Below are 23,194 nucleotides of genomic sequence, written 5' to 3' on the forward strand. Positions count from 1 at the left end.
TAAGAAATGACAAACTGAACAATCTCCCTCAGGGTCCTTTACAACTCTACAGGTCTATGATTCTATGAGTCTAAGTGAACCTCTGGCCACAATTTCTACAACAGATGTTCGTTAGCCAAAACATGTCAAGGCAAGGAAAAATATTTGACTTCGAAATACATTTTGACTCCATCTGGCATTCTGTACCAAGTCCTAATTTTGCTACAAAACAAGAACTAGAAAGAAAACCCAGAATCTCATTAGATCCATGTGCCAATTCTTCCAATGTTTGTAACACAGAGAGAACAATACAAGGCCTTCAAACAAGAAAAAGGAGTAAAACAAGGATGTAACATCAACCCAACCCTCTTTTATCTTATAAATCAACTATCTACCAGCTCTTTTTGAAACTGTTGTGAAGTGCAGGATTACCAGAACATGACTCAGCGGCACACTGCCTGATATTTACTGGTGACCTCACCATGCTCTTACCTTTATAAAAGTTAACTGCATGCTACAATGGTTCTATTTATCTATCTCTATCTATCTATCTCACAAAAATTATACCCGACTTGATTGTAAAAAACCTCAAAGCGGTCTACAAAAAGATATACATGGGATGCACAGATGAGTTTGGCAGGGCAGGAGGACCAAATTCCACCTTTCACCAGAGGTAGCAATAAATCAATCAGAATACAGAAATGCATTCTACGAGTGTAAATCATACATGGCCTAATAGCAAACGTATTATGAAACTTTAAGGATGGTTTTCTAAGAATTTTGGGTAAGAAAGAATACTGAGAATTTTTATCTAGTCAGAGTTTATGCACTACAGTGATACCTCGGATTACAGATGCTTCAGGCTACAGACACTTCAGGTTACAGACTCCGCTAACCCAGAAATAGTACCTCGGGTTAAGAACTTTGCTTCAGGATGAGAACAGAAATTGTGCTCCAGCAGCAGCGGGAGGCTCCATTAGCTAAAGTGGTACCTCAGGTTAAGAACAGTTTCAGATTAAGAACGGATTTCCAGAACGAATTAAGTTCTTAACCTGAGGTACCACTGTAATTACATATAATGAAGGGTGTTTTTATCTGCACCATAATTTCTGGATTCTGCACCCAGAAGATTCCAATTCTATGGTGAAAGCATAATAAGCAAATCAAGAATGGTTACGCAAAGTGGAGTATTTTATATATACAGAAAGAATGTGCATTCTTCATTCTTATTCTGATGTTTGAGTTGAGCTAGAAAGAGGAATGTGCTGGAGAAGTTCCACCTCCTAAAAACACAGGAGCTTTCTTCAGATCCTACCTGCCTCTTTTTAAATAATCCCTTCGAGCCACAGAAGTTTGAACCCATGTCCACCATCTTCCTTTCCTTTCCTTTCCTGGGTCAAGATTCTCAGGGATGCATGGCAGAGTTGCCCACTTTTTCTAGGCATTCAGGTCTGCAGAAAGTGACCCCTCGTAATATAGCTCTTAGTAACTGTTGGTATTATTGTTTGCACTATAATCCAATGGTATAATAAACAACAGCCAACAACTGGGAGTCCACCTTTAACAATTGACTCTGCTAACTGGGGCAAAATCCCTGCATTGGCTGTTATGCTAGCAAATGTCATGTTTACAAAGAAACTTCAGTAACAGCTGCAGAACAGATCTAGGTCAGCTACTGATCATACAAAAATCGTTCTTCTTCTATCTAGTGTCACTGCTCAAACTAAAGGAGTCAACACTCCCTCTACTGGAAAACACTGGAAAAGTCTACCCACTCTCATCACCACATTAGTGCCTGGCTAATTAAGGCTTTCAGGGGAGACCAGTGCCCCTCATGTAGGCAAATATTTGGCAGTATCCACACAATGTTGTAGACATCAAAGGGCCAGTCTGTATTTGCCTACCACCCCCTGCAGCCATTTAATTCATATTTACCCTTACTATAGAAAATCTGATACACTAAAAAAACTCTGTTGCCAACAACCCATTTGCAATATTCAACAATACATTTTCAATATTGTCAGGGAACTGACATCGGAGCCAGAAGTGGAGGCAGGGCTCCCAAGCGATGCCAGAGAAGGGCCAAGCAGGGAGAGAGGGGACTCATTAGCTGGGGAAGGAAATCAGCGTAACACCAGGGATAAAGGGGGGCGGATGGGGGAATCGGAGAGAGGGCTCCAGGACTCTTCGCTGGAGACCAGCGGGGAGAGCACAGGTCCTCCGCTACCCACACCCACCCTGTGCAGAAGACTTCCGCGCAGGGAAAGTAGGCGTAGACTTGGCGTCAAAGAACTTCTTTGCTGGAAGAAGTTCAAGAAACGCCCACTGACGGATTCTGCTAGCGACTGAACAGCCACGAAGTGAAGGGCTGTCCAGCCAGGAAAGGTTTAACCAGGCTATTTAGCCAGGAGTGGCGGCAACTTACACACGAGCAACCCCATATAACCATTACAAATATTAAACCCTAGTCCAAAATACGTAATCCAAATGCAATCTTAAATGTCAGGGTCATTAGGAAGAACTACATATGTCAAAACTTTATTATGTTTACACCTCACCTTTCCTCCAATTTTATCAAGGTGGCACATGTCTTTCCTCACCAATTTAACCCTTGCAACATCCCTGGGATTTAGGTTAGGCTGAGAGACCTTCTGGCGGAGAGTTACATACATTCATGATGCCTTGTGTGGGAAGAACCTGGCTTCACCCAGCCTGCCCCAACTCACCACAAAGTATTTCAGCTTCCCAAGCCATTCCTGGAAGGTATTCCCAAAGACAGCAATCTGCCCATCATAGCGGCTGCCACGCTGTCAAAAGGGAGAGATGACAGACATTAGAGACCCAGCAGGCGACAGATGGAGAGCAACACAATCCCTGTAGAATGGCCCTATACCCATTCTAACAGATTTAGAATTTGGGCACTGTGTGGGTGTTGAATCAAGTAGGAGAGAGGGTGGCCTATATGTCAGGAATGTAGAGCCTGCAGCTTCTCATCAGCCCTAGCCAGCTCCAGTAAAGAGAGATCAGCATGAGAAAGGACATGTAGATGCACTGCCTGAAGGTTTGTCCACGTTTGAACATTACTGAGCTATTAATCTACTTTTTCCACACTTGAATTGAATCAGAGTACCCCCACACCCCCACATATTTATTTGAATTTGGATATGAGGAGAAACTGCTGCCTTTTCCAGTTATTCCCTTTTCTATTTATTGCTGCCTTCTAATTTGTTGATTCAATTATGCCAATCAAGCAATAACAAGGCATACACACAGGTAGCTGCACACACACCTTCCCTGCCCAAGAAATGTGCAAAAGCACCCTGTCAGGCAAGCATAAATTCTCAGTACACACTTCTGCCGTTTTCTGCTTTTGTGTAAATCTGAGGGCTCAAAAGGGCGGGAAATACCACTGTTCAGAAGCACGCTGGAAATAGCATGGCCAGAAAAGAAATGAAAGCATGGAGGAGTTAGAGGGTTTTGAAAGAGGAGCAGCAAAGAGAACTGATCCATTCATCCACAAAAACCAAAGCAAACAATCTGCAACCCTGATTGGAGAGGTCTGGAACACAATTTTCCTCAGTTTAATCAGATTATCTCCAAATCAAAGAAACTTGAATTTGTAGGGGAAAGCATTGAGACTGGTGCTGTTTGAGGGTACCATCATGCGGACTACACAAATTAAATAGGAACAAAAACAGCTCTAAACACACAGTAAACTCCTTTGTGGAAAAGTCTGGAATGCCTTGGAAGAGGCAGAAAAAGAGCTGTGATTCCATCCTATCTCTAACGGAAAAGTACAAACTGCAGAATTTGTCACATACTGGAGCACAGTCTTCCTCAGTCAGCTGAACAATATTTTCCTCTTCAGGCAGACATTCATAAGCATCGAAGTACAGCCACTGGTCCAAAGGAGTGAACTTCCCTGAGGCAGCCTGCAGACAGAGAAAAAAAGGAGGAAACTGCTCAGCCCTTCCTATAACTGCAGGTTTGGGTTTGAGAAGAGGGAGCAGCCTCTCTTAATGAACACAGAAAACTCATGGAACATACTGTTCAAATTTTCCTGCTTTCCTCCTCTGGAGGGGGCTCCTGTACTTTAACAGCTGCACGTCAGGCCAAAATTCAACAGGTAATGCTTCTCATGATCTCATCTACGTGTCAGGAAAAGCTGCATATTTCTGTTTTCTATGTTTTGCACCACTGTTTAAGGCACAAGAGCACTGCTGTGGTGAGGAGATGGTAACTCTCTTCATTCTACACCACTCTAGTCATGTTGGCAGCAGCCCTGTTGGGCTCCCAGTCGTGCTGGGAGCTGACAGAATGACCTATCTCTGCAGCAAAGACAACAAATTTGCCTGCAGCTGAAAAGCATGTATGAAAACTACAATGGAAATTCTAAAAACAGGTATTGCTCCAATTTATAAGCGAGGCATTTCTTCTCCCCACTCCCATTATATTTTGGATCCATTCAATACAAAACACACATGCGCAGAACATAGTTGAAAGTATGGAACTCGCTCCCACTAGAAGCAATTGTGGCCACCAGTTTAGATGACTTTAAAGGAGGATTAGATAAATTCATGGAGGGAAAGGCTATCAGTGGCTACTAGCCACAACTGCTATGTGTCAGGGGCAGTATGTTGCTGTGAATTACATCTCACCATGGTAGGGAATATGTCCAGGTGATCCTTTGTGCCTGCTCAGCCTGCTGCTCACTGCTGATGGCAAACAAGGCCTCTCCTGCTCTCCCTTTTTACAGTTCTCTGTATCTTGAAACCAGACATGGGCTGGACAGTTTTTCAAACAGAGGACACCTTCAGACAGAGGCCTGTTCCCTGCAAAGTAGGTCAAATGGCCACCCTTCCTGGCAACCCATATACCCTTCAGCTTGTCTTGTCATTTAACACCTCAAGAGAATCAGATATTCCACTCTGGAAAACAGCATGTTAATATCTTGCCCAACCTGTGCTTCAAGATCTCCAGAAGTCAGTCACAAATTTGGCCCAGACCCCAAGATATTTGGCAACCAATAAACTTTGCTTTTCTATAAGTGTGGTAAGAACGTTCAAAGCACTCAAATGAAAGAATTTCTCTCCCAATGCAAGTTGCAGGCGCACAATCCAGAATGCAACCACAGTGTGAGGAGCGGGAAATTATTAAAATCCACTCCCTCCCACCCACTCCCACCACATGCCAGTGTCCCAATCCTGATTAGGTGCTCTGCACTGGTAATTTGTGAAAGAAAAGGCAAACTCAAAGGAAAACTATATGATAAACATCACACTGAGTTCGGCCTCACTCGCTAATGTCTACAAAAACCATGTAAGGCACACATGGAAGGCCTGTGCGGCCTTCCAGATGTTGGGCTCCAGTCCCCAGCCAGCATGGTCAATGGTCAGGAATGATGGGAGCTGGGGTTTAGCAACATCCGGACTTTTACAGGTCCCAAATCCCTGGTCCAAAGTACTACCATCTCCTCACAGCTGCAGATGGAGCTTGCAATCTCGTGGTTTGCCTAAAGCCACCAGTGAGCTGAGAAAGCAGGTGTAATATTCGACCCAGGGATTTCCCAGCTGTCAACGTGCCCTTTAATCACATTTAATTGGATCTGCTCCTGAGAAAGCAGAAGGGATGGGGAGAAGGTGCCAAGATGAGGAAGCTCGGTGCCACAGATATGGAAATGAGCCAGTAATGAAGTAGTTATTGAAGTTGTGGCTGCCAAAAATCACTGACCGTGCAACCCATCTACTCTACTGACCGTGCACATCTACTCAGGAGTAAGTCCCATCATGGTCAATGGGACTGACTCCCTGGTGATTGTGTAAGGATTGCAGCCTAAATCTCGAGGTTTCTATCCGCTTTCCTCACACCAAACATAATTTTTACAGTGGTACCTCAGGTTAAATACTGGAGGTCCATTCTTAACCTGAAACTGTTCTTAACCTGAAGCACCACTTTAGCTAATGGGGCCTCTTGCTGCTGCCATGCCGCCGGAGCACGATTTCTGTTCTCATCCTGAAGCAAAGTTCTTAACCTGAGGTAATGTTTCTGGGTTAGTGGAGCCTGTAACCTGAAGTGTATGTAACCTGAAGCGTATGTAACCCGAGGTACCACTGTATACTTCTATCATGCCCCTACTTATTCCTAAACTAAAAAGCCCCAAGCATCTTAGCCATTCTTCATAGCCCAATGAACATTTTGATTGCCTTTTTTGCTACACCTCTGCCAGCTCTCCAATATAATTTTAGAGATGAGGTGGCCAGAAACTATACATGGCATTCCAAGTGATGACATCAGGATATGGGCAGTTTTATTTTCAAATTCTCTTTCCTAACTGTTCCCAAGATGGAATTCACTTTCTTCACAGCAGTTGCCGCTCACTAGGTCGGCATCTTCATCAGTTTCACCAAGACCCCAAGATCTCTTTCCAGGTCAGTCACCGACAGCTGACTGAACAGAGATAAGGGAACTAGCTGATAGAAACCTAACCTTCAAAAATCCTCCAAGCTTAAGATGGCATTTGGTGGATACTGTAAAACACACACACACACACACACACACACACACACACACAGCAGCAGCAGCAGCAGCAGCAGCAGCAGCAAAACACTACATTCACAAAAATAAGGTCTCTGAATTATAATCCACTGCATATCCTTTCTCTGATTTACCCCCTAAACCGAAGTTAGAGCAAAAACTACCTATGCATGAGAGATGAAAGACAAGTAGGTAATGGTGTAGGTAGGTTCCCATGCAGATTGGATCTCGCCAACTTTTCCTTTTCCCCTAATTCCCCATAATTTCCTCTGACCTGGCATTGCTCTGGAGCATTGTGGGGAAGCAAAAAGTAGACCAGGCACAGCTGCCCACTGCTGGCTTAGAGAGCTGTCACTGCAATCCAATGAGCCCCCCAGGGCCCTCTGAGAGAGGAGTGGGCCCACCAGGAGACACTTTGCAGAGAATCCACTGAAACATGGAATCAGCCCTGAGCATAAGGCATTTGGACAGTCACCACCTGGCACTTCTAGTAACCTATAAAGGGAGAGGTGTGCCCCGTCTGATGATTCCCAAGTTAACACTGAAACGAAACAGTTTTCTTTCCTTTGTATAAGATGATCCATCCAAAGTAGTAGCTGTTGCAAAACTGCATGTCAGCTGCCTCATACCTGCACTCATTTAAAACTGCCTAGCTGGGCCTGTGAGTTGATAATCTTAAACTGGCAAATCCAGAAGAAAACCAGCTAGATTGGTTTACAAAAGAGGGCAGGCAGCAACCTGAACTCAGCAGTGACACAGAAGCAAATGGGTCACAGGGGACAGGGCAAGTGCCTTTCTGAGCATGAAACTCAAGCACCTGCCACTTCTGGGCTCAATCAGGAAATGTTCAGGTGCTTCACTCATACCTGATGGGAAGCCTGTCCTTTGGGTAGCTTCGGGATGCTCCTTGCTTCTTACTTAAACGTAACACACACCTCTCTCTCTCTCTATATATATATATATGGGACGTGGGGGGCGCTGTGGGTTAAACCACAGAGCCTAGGGCTTGCCGATCAGAAGGCCAGCGGCTCAAATCCCGGTGACGGGGTGAGCTCCCATTGCTCAGTCCCTGCTCCTGCCAACCTAGCAGTTCAAATCACGTCAAAGTGCAAGTAGATAAATAGATACTGCTCCAGTGGGAAGGTAAACGGTGTTTCCATGAGCTGCTCTGGTTCGCCAGAAGCGGCTTAGTCATGCTGGCCACATGACCCGGAAGCTGTCTGTGGACAAATGCTGGCTCCCTCGGCCACTAAAGCGAGATGAGCGCTGCAACCCCAGAGTCGGCCACGACTGGACCTAGTGGTCAGGGGTCCCTTTACCTTTACACACACACACACACACACACACACACACACACACACATATTAAAATCTTCCTTTTATTGGTAGTTTTATTGGTATTTCCTTATGAACACTTTATGTAAACTTCTGAAAAGGATTCTTTTATGAAGTGGGGTGTGTGTGTGTAGATATATTAAATAAATAACAGGAAAATAATAATCATTAACATTTGTGCAGTGATGCATTCAAAGAATTTCACATGTGTTATCTAATGGAAATTCTTACAACAACCCTGTGAGGTAAATCAGTATTATTACTGCAGAAGTTTGCGCATATTGGAAAATAGGCTGGGTGGTAGTGATTTGCCTAAGGCCACCAAATGAGTTCATTGCATAGGTGAGACTCAAAAGTGTGTTCACAAAAACGCCTTAGACTGCAATGAAGTTCTTGGTTTTTCCCCTCAGGAGCATTTCATACCTCCCCCGCCCCTTGGCTGCTCATGCCATCACAGCTTCATTGTGTGAAAATTCATTTCTGTTTGTACACACCAGAGGGCGTGGATGGGCAGGGATGTCTTTACCCTATGCAAAGGTGTTCACACCCTGGCTAGAGATGGATTAGGAATGACTAAAGAGCGCCAGCAAGTGTGAAGTTGGTGTGGAAGCAGATTAAAAACCAGGCACCGGAAACACAGTGAGTGTATACTATATGGAAGTGTGAACACAGCCTCAGACTGGGGCCTCCCTCATTCTCTTAGCTACCACATTATTATTATTATTATTAACATTAACATTTATATCCCGCCTTTCCTTCAAGGTGCTCAAGGTGGCATACACACTTTCCCCCATTTTATCCCCACAACTGTGTCACAACTTGTGAGATAGATTACACTGAGAGGCAGTGGCTGTCCAAAGGTCACTCAGTGAGCTTCATGGCTGAGTAAGGATTCGAACCCTTGTTCCACACTTGAGACGCAGATGCCTCATGGAAAGTGTCTTCCAAACAGCTCAAAAAGCTGCCTTCCCTCCTCACAGGAGTTTGCCCCTCACCTTCAGCACCTCTTGGGCAGCCAGGCCTCCAATGAAGGCATTGATAGGGCTCAGGTCACCAGAACATCCGTAGGAAAATGTCCGCACCAAGTCCTCTTGCAGTTCCTCCTCCTTGCTCACAGAGACGGTCTGTGCCAGTTTCACCATCTTGTCTGCATCTGCCTGTTGAGGAGTAAAGATGGGTGAGGCTGGGAAAAGAGTCTATCTGAGGAAGCTTACAATGAGCTACTTGCAGGAAAAGTAACGACGTTCTCTGCAGAAGGAGACAATATCCTGCTCAGGGTTGGAAACGTGAAGAAGCCTAGAAGGCCGGTTGGGATTGCTAAGAAGAACAAAGGCAACTGGGGAGACTTGCCTGATTCCTGGGCCTAGGCAGCCGCTTCATCTCTCTCTGGAAGACATGCAGTGCCCAGAAGGCCGCATGGAGGGAGCGACAGCGAGGTAGTTTCCCTTTATCTGGGATCCTGATTTTAGGATTAGCCCTGGAGGTACGCAGGGATTCCTGGGAATACAGAGAGATTAGTGGACAGGAGTAGAACTACCTAATGCACATCCTTCTCTTTAAGGTAGCAGGTGGAGAAACTCAGGCCCAGGAGCTGAATATAGCTCCTTAGACATCACTGTCCTTCCCTCAGGATTCTCTCAGGCTAGGCCTCTTCTCCAAGTCACCTCCCCATCCTCTCCTCAGGCTATGCTCTTCATGTGCCCTGCTCTGCATCCTCCTTGAGTGTGGAGACCTTTGTGTGGCCTGTGTGTACCCTACTGTACAAAGAAAAAGTCACACAATCCATTTTCATACCCACTTTTTGAGTCTCAACCCACCCACCACTGACATGGGGGCCTCAGAATGTTGCCCAGGAGGTAATGTGACCCTTGGGTTGCATTTCCCCACTCCTGCTCTAAGGCGGCACACTTCAAGAAATGCCTCTCCTCACCATAGCTGAACATAGGAGCTATACCAACCATGTCAGACCACTGGCCCATCTAGCTCAATACTGTCTGTACTGACTGGCAGTGGCTCTCCAGGGTTTCAAACAGGAGCCTTTCCCAGCTGTATCTGCAGATGTTGTGTACTGGACCTGGGATCCTAGACATGCAGAGCATGGAGCTTGATCCTCTCCCTAGCTGCTTGGACTGGCGTTCTGCACCCAGGCTCTAGAACAGCAGTTTTGACGTCTCTTCCCTGGTGAAGTAGTCCTGTTTGAGTCCTCTGGCTAAAATGCTCAGCCCTGCCAATAAGGTCACCAAAGGCTCTGCCCATCTTGGCCCCCTATGAACTAGCTGGAAAAGAATAACCACATTTTTTCACCACCACCAGAGACGAGAACATACATAGGAGTGTTTTTGAGGTATCTTGACTTGGGTGATGACCCCACCACATTTGTATGGAGAAAAAGAAGACGTATCTCCAACTTCCAAGCTGCAGGTTCCTAAACAGACACAGATCACAAACATTAGGTCTGTTCTCTTAGTCGTTTAATGGGACTGAAGTCAAATAAAACGATATAACCCATTCTCTGCAAGGTAGACACCTGCATTTCTTCTGGAGGTTTCTTATCCTATCAGGTGCTTTAATACTCACTAGTGAAGTCCCACAAGGTTCCTAATAGGAGAGACATGATGCTTCTTTCCCCACAACGCAGTGCCACCCCAGCCTTCTGTCAAACTCCACCCTCATAATCTTTGCCTGTCCATCTTCCTGATCCACATCTGTCCCCCTATTCTCCTCTGGACACTTTCTGTGTGCAGGCAGGCACTGTACCCAGAGACATGAGGAGAAGGAAGAAAGAGAGGGCCTATTACCTTTCAGACGGATGAGGCAGGGCTCGGAGGTGTTGAGTTCTGTCATCCCCTCAACCCTGGAGAATTTCACCCAGTCACCATCCTCAAAGTGGTGGCCTTGTCTCTCCTCATTGTCACACGCCACAGTCACTATGCCAGGGTTACTCTGGGGGAAGAGTATATTATTATTATTATTATTATTATTATTATTATTATTGCTACTACTACGGTTAAATACATCACTTAATACTAAAGCAAGCTGCTAGGCAGTTTACAAAGTAGAAAAAAACAGTTACATTAAAATTTAAATACTCATAATTAAAATATGCAATAAATCAATCCCATTAACACATTAAAATATAATTGTCCATAATTAAAATATGCAATAAAACAATCACAATAAAACAACACAGCAATGAAAACAGGAGACTCTGGTTGAGAGATCAAAGGATTGCCTGCATCTGATTAGATGGTTACTCCATCTGTTTAGGGAAGTTTTTAATGTTTGATGTTTTATAGTTTTTTTAATATTCTGTTGAGAGCCGCCCAGAGTGGCTGGGGAAACCCAGCCAGATGGGTGGGGTATAAATAATAATTGTTATTATTATTATCCAAGCTCGGAAAAACATCTTGGGGGCTCCTTTGGAAGGAGGCATGTTCAATCCAGGGTGTGAAGGACATGAGCTCAGAAAGGGTGACACAAGCAGGGCAATAAAGTGCAGGAGACAGATGTTATCTGGGTGAAGAGACATTACCTGGGTGATGTGGTGAATGGCAGCAGAGACAGGTTCAGCCTCTGAAGGATTGTGCACTATGAAGTCTTCTCCAAAATCACAGAAAAGTTGCCTGGAGCCAAAAGACCAAAGCTCAAGAAGTCAGACTTCTACTTCGTTTTCCTCCCTACACTCAGCCACTGCTCCACCCTGAGAAAGCCCCTTCACTTCCACCCATGGGGTCTACCTGCTCAGAGAACCTTCATCCTCCATTACGGAAGGATGAAGGCGTCAATTTCACTTTCTATCCATTTTCCAGTTTTAAGTTCAGTTCTCCACATTTTCACCTCCGTTTGCAAATATTTTTTTGAAAGCCCCCACAAAAATTAATTGGAATATTAGTGCAAATTCTAATATACAGTTGAGAGTTTGGAGGGGGGTTAGTCTGCATGGTGCCTGAGTCCCTTCTAATGCCTGGGGTCCTAGATCCAGCAAAGGGTTAAAATCTAGTGGAGGATTCCATTGTTGAACTAGCCAGGCAAAAGCCAGGGGAGAATGAGCTGGACTAGAAACGGAGTGAGAGTCAGGCTTGATTTCTGTTGGAATGTAAGGCTATAGTTATGGGAGAAGCAAGACTATATTGGGCTGCTAATGCTGTGAGTCCCTCCATCATAGACAGGATGTATTAACCGTATTGAGGTGGGTGTGCAGCGCGCTCAGAGCCAAGCGTCAACACTGGCTTGGGTTTAGCGCAGTAGTACCAGGAGGCAGGCCGCACCCACAAAGAAGCCTTAAATTTTAAAGGTGCAGCTTATTTGCGGATGTGGCTTTCCAAGAAAACTGAACCCTGGGTAAGCACGGGAACCCCTGGAATCACACAGCGCTTGGGGATTGAGGCAGTGTGCAACAATGCACACTTTTTTACGAAACAATTTCTTATAATATAATGCCTTTTGTCATTTAAGCTAACATATGCACAATTTACCCTAGGACAGTTGATGACCATTTTGTGCGCAGGTTCAATTCCAGGCCCCTATCCGTGTTGGGGGGAGTACATATAAGCTCCCCCCTGCCCCCCGTTCTGCCTTCTTCTGGGTCCAAAAGGACCCATGTGTAGGTGATCACACGTTAATTGGATGTGCCTATAATGGTCACCACCGGTATATGCATTTTTATACTCAGTGCTTGGCTGGAAAACTTCATGGCAAAATTCAAAGACATGCCAATTTTGAAGGATGGCGGTGCTTGGGTTTATATCTTGTTTCAGAAAAAATGAACTCAATTGAGTTCACCCTTAAATGCAAATTGAATCAAATCTCTCCCCCATCCCTACCCTGCAGTGCCCAACCAGCATGCTAGCAGCTTATACGAATTCTTAGTCCACCTCTTATTCCACCCAGAATCACTGCACCACTCCAACATCCCAGTTTTGGGACAAGGACAGAAGCCCCCAACACCTACCCAGCCAGGCCCTTGGTGTCAACTAGGACAAAGCAAATGTTCTTGGTGTGGCAGAAATCACTGATTCGCAGCTGCTCCTCCAAGGGTGAGTTACTCAGGACCACAACCTGTAAAGTTTGGTGCAGAATAGTATCAGAATAGTGATCTGCATAACATAAGGGGTTAAGAAACAGCACAACAGAGTGCACTTTCTGAGCAGATTCTCTGTTCCCCATCAATGACAGCAGGTCACGTAGTGGTAAATCCTGGAGTATGGGCCCTTTGCAACAACTTCCATAGTCATGCCTCTTCCGAGACTATACAATAAAAGTGATTTTTCATCAGTGCAGATATTATGGCTTCAATTATTGATGGATCTTAACTATAACTCTTGCTACCAGCTGCCAAATCAGTGAATTCCAGGATGACAAAAAGGAACAGAACTTGCTGACTAGTAACTTGATTTTTGTTTCGTTTTATTATATATAGCAGAATAAAGCACAGCTTTTTACAAGTTACTATATATACACAGACAAGATTCATACTCCTATTCCAAACTCAACACTCCAACAACAAACTGCTGTGTCATACTGCTTATAAGGGAGAACTTAGCCAATCACCACCTGTTGCTAGGCTTCCTTGTCTCCAAGCAGAATTTCTCAACATCAGTACTGAGCCAGCTTTCCCCCCACCCCATCTCTCCCATCTGTTTTGCTTCAACAACCAATCTGATGAAGATCTCTGGTGGTCTCGAAAGCTTGCTCAGTTTATGACATTTTGGTTGGTTATTTCTGAGCACCACTGCTTATGTAGATAATTGGCCCCATGAGATAACCCTGCTGTGAAACAAGCAGTAGTGCTTCTGTCCCTGCTTGTTCCTGATCCCTCACTCGCTGGATCATCACCTGCACCATCGAATGACAGGCAGTTGTACACCACCCAACACACTGCAGTTATCCCAACCAACCACAGACATGAGAGCTGATCCCCACTTTGAGCTTCAGGTGCAGCCTCAGAACAAAACAGTTAGTGGCACTTGATGATCACTAGGCCATAAATTACCACTATGAGAAACAGCTGGCCATGGGCAACAGGCTTGTTGCTTTCATTGGGTTAAGAGCAACAGCTCTCCCACTAATGTAGGTCAGAGCCTGCTGAAGCACCGGAAACAGTGGTCACATTCACAGCACCCCATGGCTCCCCCCCAAAGAATCCTGGGAACTGTGGCTTCCCCTCAAACACCCTTCACCAACTACAGTTCCCAGGAGTCTTTGGGGGAAGTCATGTGCTTTAGAGGTGGGGAAAATGCACTTTAAATGGATAGTGTGAATGTAACTAGAGTTTAATTTTTTTATCATCCCTAGAGTCACTCCCATGACATGAGACACACAGCTCTGTACTTACCTGGAAAGTAGACAAGAAGCTCTCAGACAGCCCATTGGTATAGGCATGCACAGGGACATGTGCGTTCAGTTCTGCAAGGCGGCACTGGGAGACCAGAGCTCGGTTTTGCCCCACATCGTTCTCCGACAGATAGAACTGCAGAGACACAGCAATGCTAAGAGTGAGGATGGTGGGGGAGGGTTGCATTGTGGAGCTGAGTGGATGGCAATGGATTACACCAGTTCTTTTTTTTTACGGAGGGATGCAGGGGTACGCATACCCCTAAACATTTTGTGAATCTTTGTACTTTTGTCCATTTACTGTATTTATTTTCCCCCAATTTGAACAATAAAACGGTTATTTTCTTGAGTCAAAATGAGAGTACCCCTAAATATATTCTTTTAGGGAAAAAAGCACTGGATTTTACTCTTTTACCCACTGCTCTACCACCAAAACCAGGACCCAGCTACATAGGATATTGGCAATGCCATTAGCAATCATGTTGCATGTTTAAAAAATATTCAATTCTGAGCACAGGTGGGAGATTGTTTCAAAAATGGCAGCATGCAGGGAAGGCAGGTTTAAGTACACGTGGGGGGGGGGAGTCACTCTTTAGTATCAATGGGAGCTTTCCCCTCTAATGGTAATTGACACAAGCAGGGAGGGTGGTTTCAGAGAGATTATGACTGGAGAGAAGGCTTAAACCTCCTCTCTCCATATTCTGTGATCTATGAAAAAAATGCCCCTCCCCACACATTGTGTGTTGTTGTTGTTAAAAAACGCCACCACAAATCGCATTATCAATGTCACACACAGTTAGGCCCACAGTACTACATTGGCTTAGAGCAGACTCAGAATTTGGCTTCCAGCTCCATTCACAGACTCCATCCATCATCAGATATATGCTTTAAAAAGGGAGTGTGCCTATTTCTTCATCAGCATAGGGCGGGTTGCAATTCATTATGTGATTGCACCAGAAAACAGGGTGCAGAAAAGAGCATTGTGAGAATATCAGCTTTTATTGACGATTTTGTTATTTAAAAAAAGCAAGCATCTTGTCCTAATTGTTGTTGCAAGCATAAGCTTAAAACTGTGAGAGCAATGCTTAGTGAAATCTCAGGAGTCCTGAGAGAAACTTGTCAGGGATTCCAGTGGCCAAGGGGCAGGACTTCAGCACCTTGCATTGCTGCTAGCTTTTCCCATATCTTCAATGAATTATGCAAAAATGTGCCTATTTATTCAGATCATTAATTCCAGTATGTTCGGGCTCAATATTTCAATACTTTTAGCTTGGGATATAGGTATGTTGTTAAACCAACATTGCAAACATAATTAACATAAAATTAATTTCAAAACAAGCTGTTGTGAAATTCATAGCCTAATGTAGCAGCATTTCCAGTTCTGACTGCTTTTAATAATAGTAGCAACTGACTCACCAGACTTCCCAAATTATGCAACCTTGTTTGAATCTCATGACTAGATTATGCTGGAAGCCAAGAAACTACCAATAATTGTTTTTTTTGGGGGGGGCATCTAATTGTAGTTATTATTACAGTGGGCTATAGACTGGGATCAGTCAAGAGTTCAGGTGACTTATGATTTAATATAGAGTGTTGGGACATATAGGGCAAATGAAGCAAAATTTGCTGTATAAGTGATAGATTTTAGCCTTTGTCACGACAGGATATTGATTAATTTATTTGGACTAATAGTATGCTCTGCCTAGAGTTCTCACAGGGTTCTGGGTTTCAGAATAAAATTATATGAAAACAATATAGGATTGACAAATACATGTGAATAGCTTGGCACAAAATCTAGTGTCAACAACAAGGTCACCACAGATACCCAGTGTGAGCTCTGGAAAGACTTGTTAGCAAACACGTCATACACAAAAACTTATCAAATAATGGAAAATGTATGCAATCTATATTTTCATACCTTGACACTATATATATATATATATATATATATATATATATATATATATATGCAGGTTTTGGTGTCCTCGGGTGTCTTCCCGTGTAAAAGTTGGGGTGTCTAGGCGACGTTTCGACGAGGTCTCACTCGTCATCTTCAGGCTGGTGCTTTCGGCTTCTTGTTACTGGAACAGAGCGGGATCTCAATGTTTGAGTTCCTATAAATACTGTAGAGGGGGTGTGGTGTCTAGCCTCCAATGTTCTGGGCAGAGAGGAAGTTCCCAGGCTAGTGTGCCTTTTCTTCTTTTGTTCCTTAATTACTTGAGAGATACCTTGAGTGATTTCTTGAGTGATATCCTGAGTACCACTTAGGTGGGTCATTAGGTGTGGATTAGTTGCTAAAGTCTTTGTGTCTTGACCTCTTGAACTTTGTGAAGAGTTTTCCTGAGAAGATGGCTGTATTGCACTTAGTTGTGCTTTGGCTTGGCTTCGTGTATAGGGGCGAGCTGTGGTTTTGTGGCTTGTGTCAGCCAGATCTGTGTAGGGATTGCAGGGGGGTGCAGCATCCGGAGGTGCCACCATGGATTGGCTACTGGATGGTGTCAGTAATTCATCTGTGGAGAGGGTCTGGGTTTGGGTCTGGTGTGGTTGATTGGTGTTGGCGTTCTGTGTGCCTCTGGATCTGGTGTCAGTTTTTGTGGGGAGGGCTAATTTCCAGATGTCTGGCAAGCGGGATGTGTCGTCACGCTTGTTCATGTTGTGAGGGTGTTTCTCTATCTCGATGGCTTCCATGATTATTCTCTTGTGGTGATGTTCCGTGTTAAAGAGCAATTTGGAATCTGCAAAATTAATTTCGTGTCCTGTTTCTTTCATGTGTTGGAAAAGAGAGGAAGTTTTTTCTTCTTTTTTGACGGCATTCTTGTGTTCTGCGATACGTGCATTTATTCGTCTGTTTGTTTGTCCAATGTACGTGGCTGGGCAGACTTTGCAGGGTATTTCATAGATCCCTTGGTTTTCCAACTGGATTTTATCCTTGGGGTTTCTGAGGATATTGGCTATTTTTTGGTTGGTGCAAAAGGCTGTTTTGATATTGTGTTTATGGAGGATTTTGCTAATTTTATCTGTAGTGCCCTTGATATAAGGAAGGAGGGCCATGCCATTGTTTTCTTCTGTGTCTTGGTTTTTGGGGGGTGTTTCCTTTTGGATTAGTTTCGTAATCCTGTTTTGCTGGTATCCATTGGCAATTAACACATTTGAGAGACATTTTACAAACCTATAAAAACAGATCCCACCACCTATCTGGAAAAAACCACCAAATCCAAAATAAAAGCCTCTCCTATCAGTGAAGAAATCCAGCTAAGAATCATCCCCAGAGAAAAATCATCCAGATGCCCCAAACTCTACGGCCTCCCCAAGATACACAAAGAAGGAACACCACTCAGACCAATAGTCAGCTCCATAGGCTCACCTCTACAAAATCTCGCTAAATTTCTCGCCAAGCAACTTCAGCCCTATGCAGAATCCATCTCTTCACACGTACCAAACTCCTTCCAGTTCATAGAAACAATAAAGAAGCAAAACCTACATCCTAATGACCTACTTGTGAGCTTCGATGTTGTATCTCTCTTCACACAAGTGCCCATTAATGAAGCCTTGACAGCTATTCAAAACAAATACAATCCCCCCGAATACATCTTGGACCTGACCAACCACTGCCTAACCAACACGTACTTCATCCACAATGGACAAAGATACAAACAGATAGAAGGAGCACCTATGGGATCACCCCTCTCACCGGTCATCGCAAACCTGTACATGGAACACTTTGAAACCAATGCTTTAGACAAGTCAGAACACAAACCCAAACTTTGGCTCAGATATGTTGACGACACCTTTGTAATTTGGCCACACGGGAAGGAAAAACTGGATAGCTTCCTCACACATCTCAACAACTTACACCCCAAAATACAATTCACTATGGAAATAGAAGCCAACAACCAACTTCCCTTCCTTGACGTCCTAATCTACAAAAAACCTGATGGCTCCCTAGGACACACTATCTACCAGAAAAAAACACACACCAACCGCTACTTACATGCACAATCACACCACCACCCTGCACAAATAAACTCCGTAGCCAAGACTCTCATCTCCAGAACCAAACGCCTGGCTGACAAAGACCACTTGACAACTGAGTTACAGAATCTCTCAAATGTGTTAATTGCCAATGGATACCAGCAAAACAGGATTACGAAACTAATCCAAAAGGAAACACCCCCCAAAAACCAAGACACAGAAGAAAACAATGGCATGGCCCTCCTTCCTTATATCAAGGGCACTACAGATAAAATTAGCAAAATCCTCCATAAACACAATATCAAAACAGCCTTTTGCACCAACCAAAAAATAGCCAATATCCTCAGAAACCCCAAGGATAAAATCCAGTTGGAAAACCAAGGGATCTATGAAATACCCTGCAAAGTCTGCCCAGCCACGTACATTGGACAAACAAACAGACGAATAAATGCACGTATCGCAGAACACAAGAATGCCGTCAAAAAAGAAGAAAAAACTTCCTCTCTTTTCCAACACATGAAAGAAACAGGACACGAAATTAATTTTGCAGATTCCAAATTGCTCTTTAACACGGAACATCACCACAAGAGAATAATCATGGAAGCCATCGAGATAGAGAAACACCCTCACAACATGAACAAGCGTGACGACACATCCCGCTTGCCAGACATCTGGAAATTAGCCCTCCCCACAAAAACTGACACCAGATCCAGAGGCACACAGAACGCCAACACCAATCAACCACACCAGACCCAAACCCAGACCCTCTCCACAGATGAATTACTGACACCATCCAGTAGCCAATCCATGGTGGCACCTCCGGATGCTGCACCCCCCTGCAATCCCTACACAGATCTGGCTGACACAAGCCACAAAACCACAGCTCGCCCCTATACACGAAGCCAAGCCAAAGCACAACTAAGTGCAATACAGCCATCTTCTCAGGAAAACTCTTCACAAAGTTCAAGAGGTCAAGACACAAAGACTTTAGCAACTAATCCACACCTAATGACCCACCTAAGTGGTACTCAGGATATCACTCAAGAAATCACTCAAGGTATCTCTCAAGTAATTAAGGAACAAAAGAAGAAAAGGCACACTAGCCTGGGAACTTCCTCTCTGCCCAGAACATTGGAGGCTAGACACCACACCCCCTCTACAGTATTTATAGGAACTCAAACATTGAGATCCCGCTCTGTTCCAGTAACAAGAAGCCGAAAGCACCAGCCTGAAGATGACGAGTGAGACCTCGTCGAAACGTCGCCTAGACACCCCAACTTTTACACGGGAAGACACCCGAGGACACCAAAACCTGCATTCCTGTACCCGTGAAAATCTACGAAAGCAAATATATATATATATATATATAACAACCTTGGTATAGAATCTTGGGCTCCTTTTACTAGGTCCTAATTTGGAAATTAGTGTTGCAATCCTATACACTTACGCAGGAAGATGGGGAGCTTGCTTCTGACTTGGCATGTATAGGATGTTGCCTCAGAGAGGCACTGCTGCAAATATATATTAAGGAAGTGGGAGGGATGGCCCAGAGGAATGCAACAATGATAGAAAAAAGCCATAGGGTATGTTAACAGTGCCAACGAGGGAAGAGGACTTTGTGCCACGTGTCCTTGTTTGCTAGGCAAAGCCTCTAATATGTTCAATCCTACACATGTAAACTCAGAACACCATTGAGCAGATATAGGATTTCACCCTGGGCTGCATACCTGTGAAGAAAGGTCACTCCACTGAGTCTCACTCTGGTCATGGACAGTGACAGATTTCACTCCTGCAAGGATGACGTTCTTGGCAATCTCCACCCCCAGGCCCTTCATTCCAGAGACCAGCACAGCTGCTCCCACCATCTTCTGCATGGCCTCATAGCCCAGAACATAGCTAGGGGAGGAAAGCACAGCTCTGTGTTTGAAATATGGTGAGTTATGAAGCCCTGGACAGTAGCATTCTCTCACCAGCTTCCCTTAAACTCCACCTCTACTTTCTCCTTGCCAGCCACTTGTACCTGCCCCCATCTCAGCTATGGTAGTCACTAACACATTGCCCCCAAAGAGGAAATGGGTCACCAAAAAAGAGGACACAGATTTGCATAAAATGTACACATGCTAATTTATATGTGCATATTAAATTTTAGAAATAATTGGGGGTTGCATGATGTGAGTAGCAGCAGAATCTTGCTGCTCCAGCCCCAGATTCTTTAAAAAGCATCTTCCAGCTGCCCTATTCACCAATAAACAATGGAATACTAGAAGGGGGCATGTTCTGGAAAACACTCTTAAAACTATAAACACACCTATGGTTCAGAGTCCCAGTACAGCCTTCCCATATGATTCTGGGAACATCCGAGAACTGCTGGAGGCATTACAGGAGTAAGGGCACACACATGCATATGTGGTGGCAATGTCCAACAGTGGTTCATTTTTGGTCTGCAGCAATGCAGAAAATGTCAATCATTTTGAATGAGCAGGTGGATTTCTCATTGTTCCTTTTGAACATGTTTGAAAATTACAATTTACACATGCATCCAAAGATTTGCTACTGTTCCCGGGTACTGCAGTGCAGTTAGCCATTGTACAAAGCTGGAAGACAGTGGAGGGTTTGGACCTGGACTTATGGTATTGGAATGTATGGAATACAGCAGTGGCTGAATGACTAACACATCACCACCAGTGGGTATTAAGAAGTAAGGAAGCATACAATATATATTTTTGCCATTTGACACTGCTTGATTTAATCCTTTCAGTCTGAAACAAAGCTATCCTCCCTCAGAAATGCAAAGATGTGTTTGGCTCATGGGCTGACTGTTCTTGGGAAACGATTGCTCTGGGACTTCATGCCTGGACCCGAGGGACCCTGATCTTGAAGACTGAGAATCTTCCATGTTAGTCTGGTGATGGACTGGGATGACATTGACTGTATCCACTACTGGAAGGGGTTGTTCTAACTTGCACACTTTCATGCTGATGTTTAATTGATTTTAATTCAGACTTTTGTTTGTTGTCATCTATTCTAATTAAAAAAACCTGGGGCACTGGCAGCAGAATTAGAGATAATCGTTGTAATTTAGCTATAAACAAGTTAATTTAACTAGACCATGGTGACTTGTGTGCTTGCTTGGTCTGCTAACCAGGTACTAACTGATGAGGTAACTTCAGGTCTTTACCATTAGCCTGGACGGCTCTTCAAACAGCAACACAATCAACCAGAGGACTCTTCTCTGCCAAGTAGGATATGTGGCCCCCATCACACATACCTTAGTTCAGCTTAGTCTGCCATTCCCCCCAACAAAATACATTCATATCACTGCTCACTCTGTAACATCTTGCCCCAGTCATTTTCACTGTGATCATTTTCAGCCACCCAGGCCCCCTCCAGACAATCTGTTTATTGAGCATGCATCCCAATCTCCATGCACAAGGATGGCATGCAGGTTATACAACATCTGCTCTTTGCTTATAATTAGTTCTGATTTTTTCTGGGGAGGTTATATGTGAATGAGCATTCATCTTGATTTGGTTGTATTGATACGACTGTAGTGTATTTTGCGCCGTCCCATCAGTCAATCATTATTCCACACTTTTTAGTGTATTTCCCCATCACGTTCCTAACTGCAAAAAGTCTGATTGTTGTTACAGTGGATTTCTTGGGCATGGGTGTTTTAATCCACTTTAATTGGACAAACCTAAGTTCCCAGTATGCTGTGGAATCCCTTCTCAAAAAAAACAGTAGAGGTGTGGAGGTGATCCTGGTCGATATCCCTTTTCAGCTCTGCTAGAATGCTTTTATGTAATGTGTCGCAAGACTTACAATTGGCGAGAGTACAGGTCCTCGTCGATCTCAGGAAGGCTCTTTGAGGCACTCATTCTGCTCCTGAACATCAGAAAGAAAAAGCTGAGTAAATTCCTTTCTGTTTCCACAGCCAGAAGCATCGTGCCTCTGAATACTAGTTGTTGGGAATTGCAAGCCATTGGCCCATCTATTCCAGCATCCTGTTCTCAAACTAGCCAAACAGATTTTCGTGGGTAGCCTGCAAGCAGGACCCAAACACAACAATACTCTCCCACCTGCAATTCCCAACCAATGGCACTCAGAGGCATACAGTGGAACTAAAACATTGCCCTCATGTGTGTGAGTGGGCGTACAGTATGTGTGTGCAATGGACAATGCAATGTTATGCATGTCTACTCAAAAGGAATAATATCAAGGTAAATGGGACTCATCTTTTATGCTGTGAATCGCCTTGACATCCTCGGATGAAGGGAGGTATACAAATTTAATAAAAAAATAATTAAATAACCACAGCAGCCTGAACGTAGCCGCAGAATTGATGTGTGAAACCCACCTTTCTGTCTGCCGCTGCCACATCTTAGCTTAGCCCAAACCTGACCAGGTAACACGAAGTTGGCCCCAAGAAACCAAACAGAGAAGGGAGGCATCCTAGTGTGTAAGCACCAAGCAATGCAAAGCATGAGAAAGGTTGCTTTTTCTGGGTTCTTCCAGATCTGCAATCCCTCAGTGCCCACAAGAGGCAATGCAGCAGAACGCCACAGAATTCATATTTCTTTTTCACCTTAAAATAAATGCTCATTAACTTGATTAATTCAAAATCCTGGCTACGCCCATGGTAGCCACTAGATTGTCTATAGCTCAAAAGTAGGAGAATCTTCATGGTTTATACCTTCAACCATGGAATGAAAACATATGGAATACTGTAATCACCAAGAAGATAACTCATAAACTTTGCCTTATGAAAAGTGAAGAACCTGTAGAACATTTCCATGCTACCAGGGGGATCATCATTTCTTATGTTTCAGATGACAACCTACTCCTTTCCCATACCATGGAGAGAAATATGATCTTCCTGGTTAAATACAGAAGTGCAATTATACTTACCTGCATAACATAGACATCTCAGTACTGGCTTTCCACACTGACATGTGTCCTTGTTTTCTTTTCATTGATTCATAGAACTGTAGAGTTGGAAGGGATCCCAAGGGTCATCTAGTCCAACCCCCTGTGATGCAGGA

General features: G+C 44.1%; 1 protein-coding gene and 1 long non-coding RNA gene across 7 annotated transcripts in view; one reads left to right on the forward strand and one right to left on the reverse strand.

The window, feature by feature from the left end:
- The window catches only part of UBA7 (ubiquitin like modifier activating enzyme 7), a 50,169-nt gene that overhangs the window by 25,627 nt on the left and 1,348 nt on the right, over nt 1–23,194 (reverse strand). For 5 of the 6 annotated variants that reach the window (XM_083726363.1, XM_083726364.1, XM_083726365.1 and 2 more), the window contains 11 exons: nt 21,975–22,037; nt 19,880–20,048; nt 14,182–14,316; nt 12,799–12,905; nt 11,380–11,470; nt 10,646–10,790; nt 10,175–10,272; nt 9,194–9,344; nt 8,843–9,000; nt 3,801–3,911; nt 2,706–2,786 (listed from right to left, as the gene is read on the reverse strand). In XM_083726363.1, the coding sequence (XP_083582489.1) occupies nt 2,706–2,786; nt 3,801–3,911; nt 8,843–9,000; nt 9,194–9,344; nt 10,175–10,272; nt 10,646–10,790; nt 11,380–11,470; nt 12,799–12,905; nt 14,182–14,316; nt 19,880–20,048; nt 21,975–22,030 (1,302 nt within the window). In that variant the 5' untranslated portion in view covers nt 22,031–22,037. Of the gene's footprint in view, nt 1–2,705; nt 2,787–3,800; nt 3,912–8,842; nt 9,001–9,193; nt 9,345–10,174; nt 10,273–10,645; nt 10,791–11,379; nt 11,471–12,798; nt 12,906–14,181; nt 14,317–19,879; nt 20,049–21,974; nt 22,038–23,194 lie in introns of those variants that run through there. The other variant, XM_083726367.1, reaches the window with a different exon arrangement.
- Nucleotides 6,327–12,858, forward strand: LOC310838769. The gene is made up of 3 exons (XR_014561157.1): nt 6,327–6,407; nt 8,345–8,486; nt 12,738–12,858. It is a non-coding gene; the product is annotated as an uncharacterized lncRNA (long non-coding RNA).

Source organism: Podarcis gaigeae (genome assembly GCF_964106915.1).
Source record: "Podarcis gaigeae genome assembly, chromosome: 2".
Classification (NCBI taxonomy): Eukaryota; Metazoa; Chordata; class Lepidosauria; order Squamata; family Lacertidae; genus Podarcis; species Podarcis gaigeae.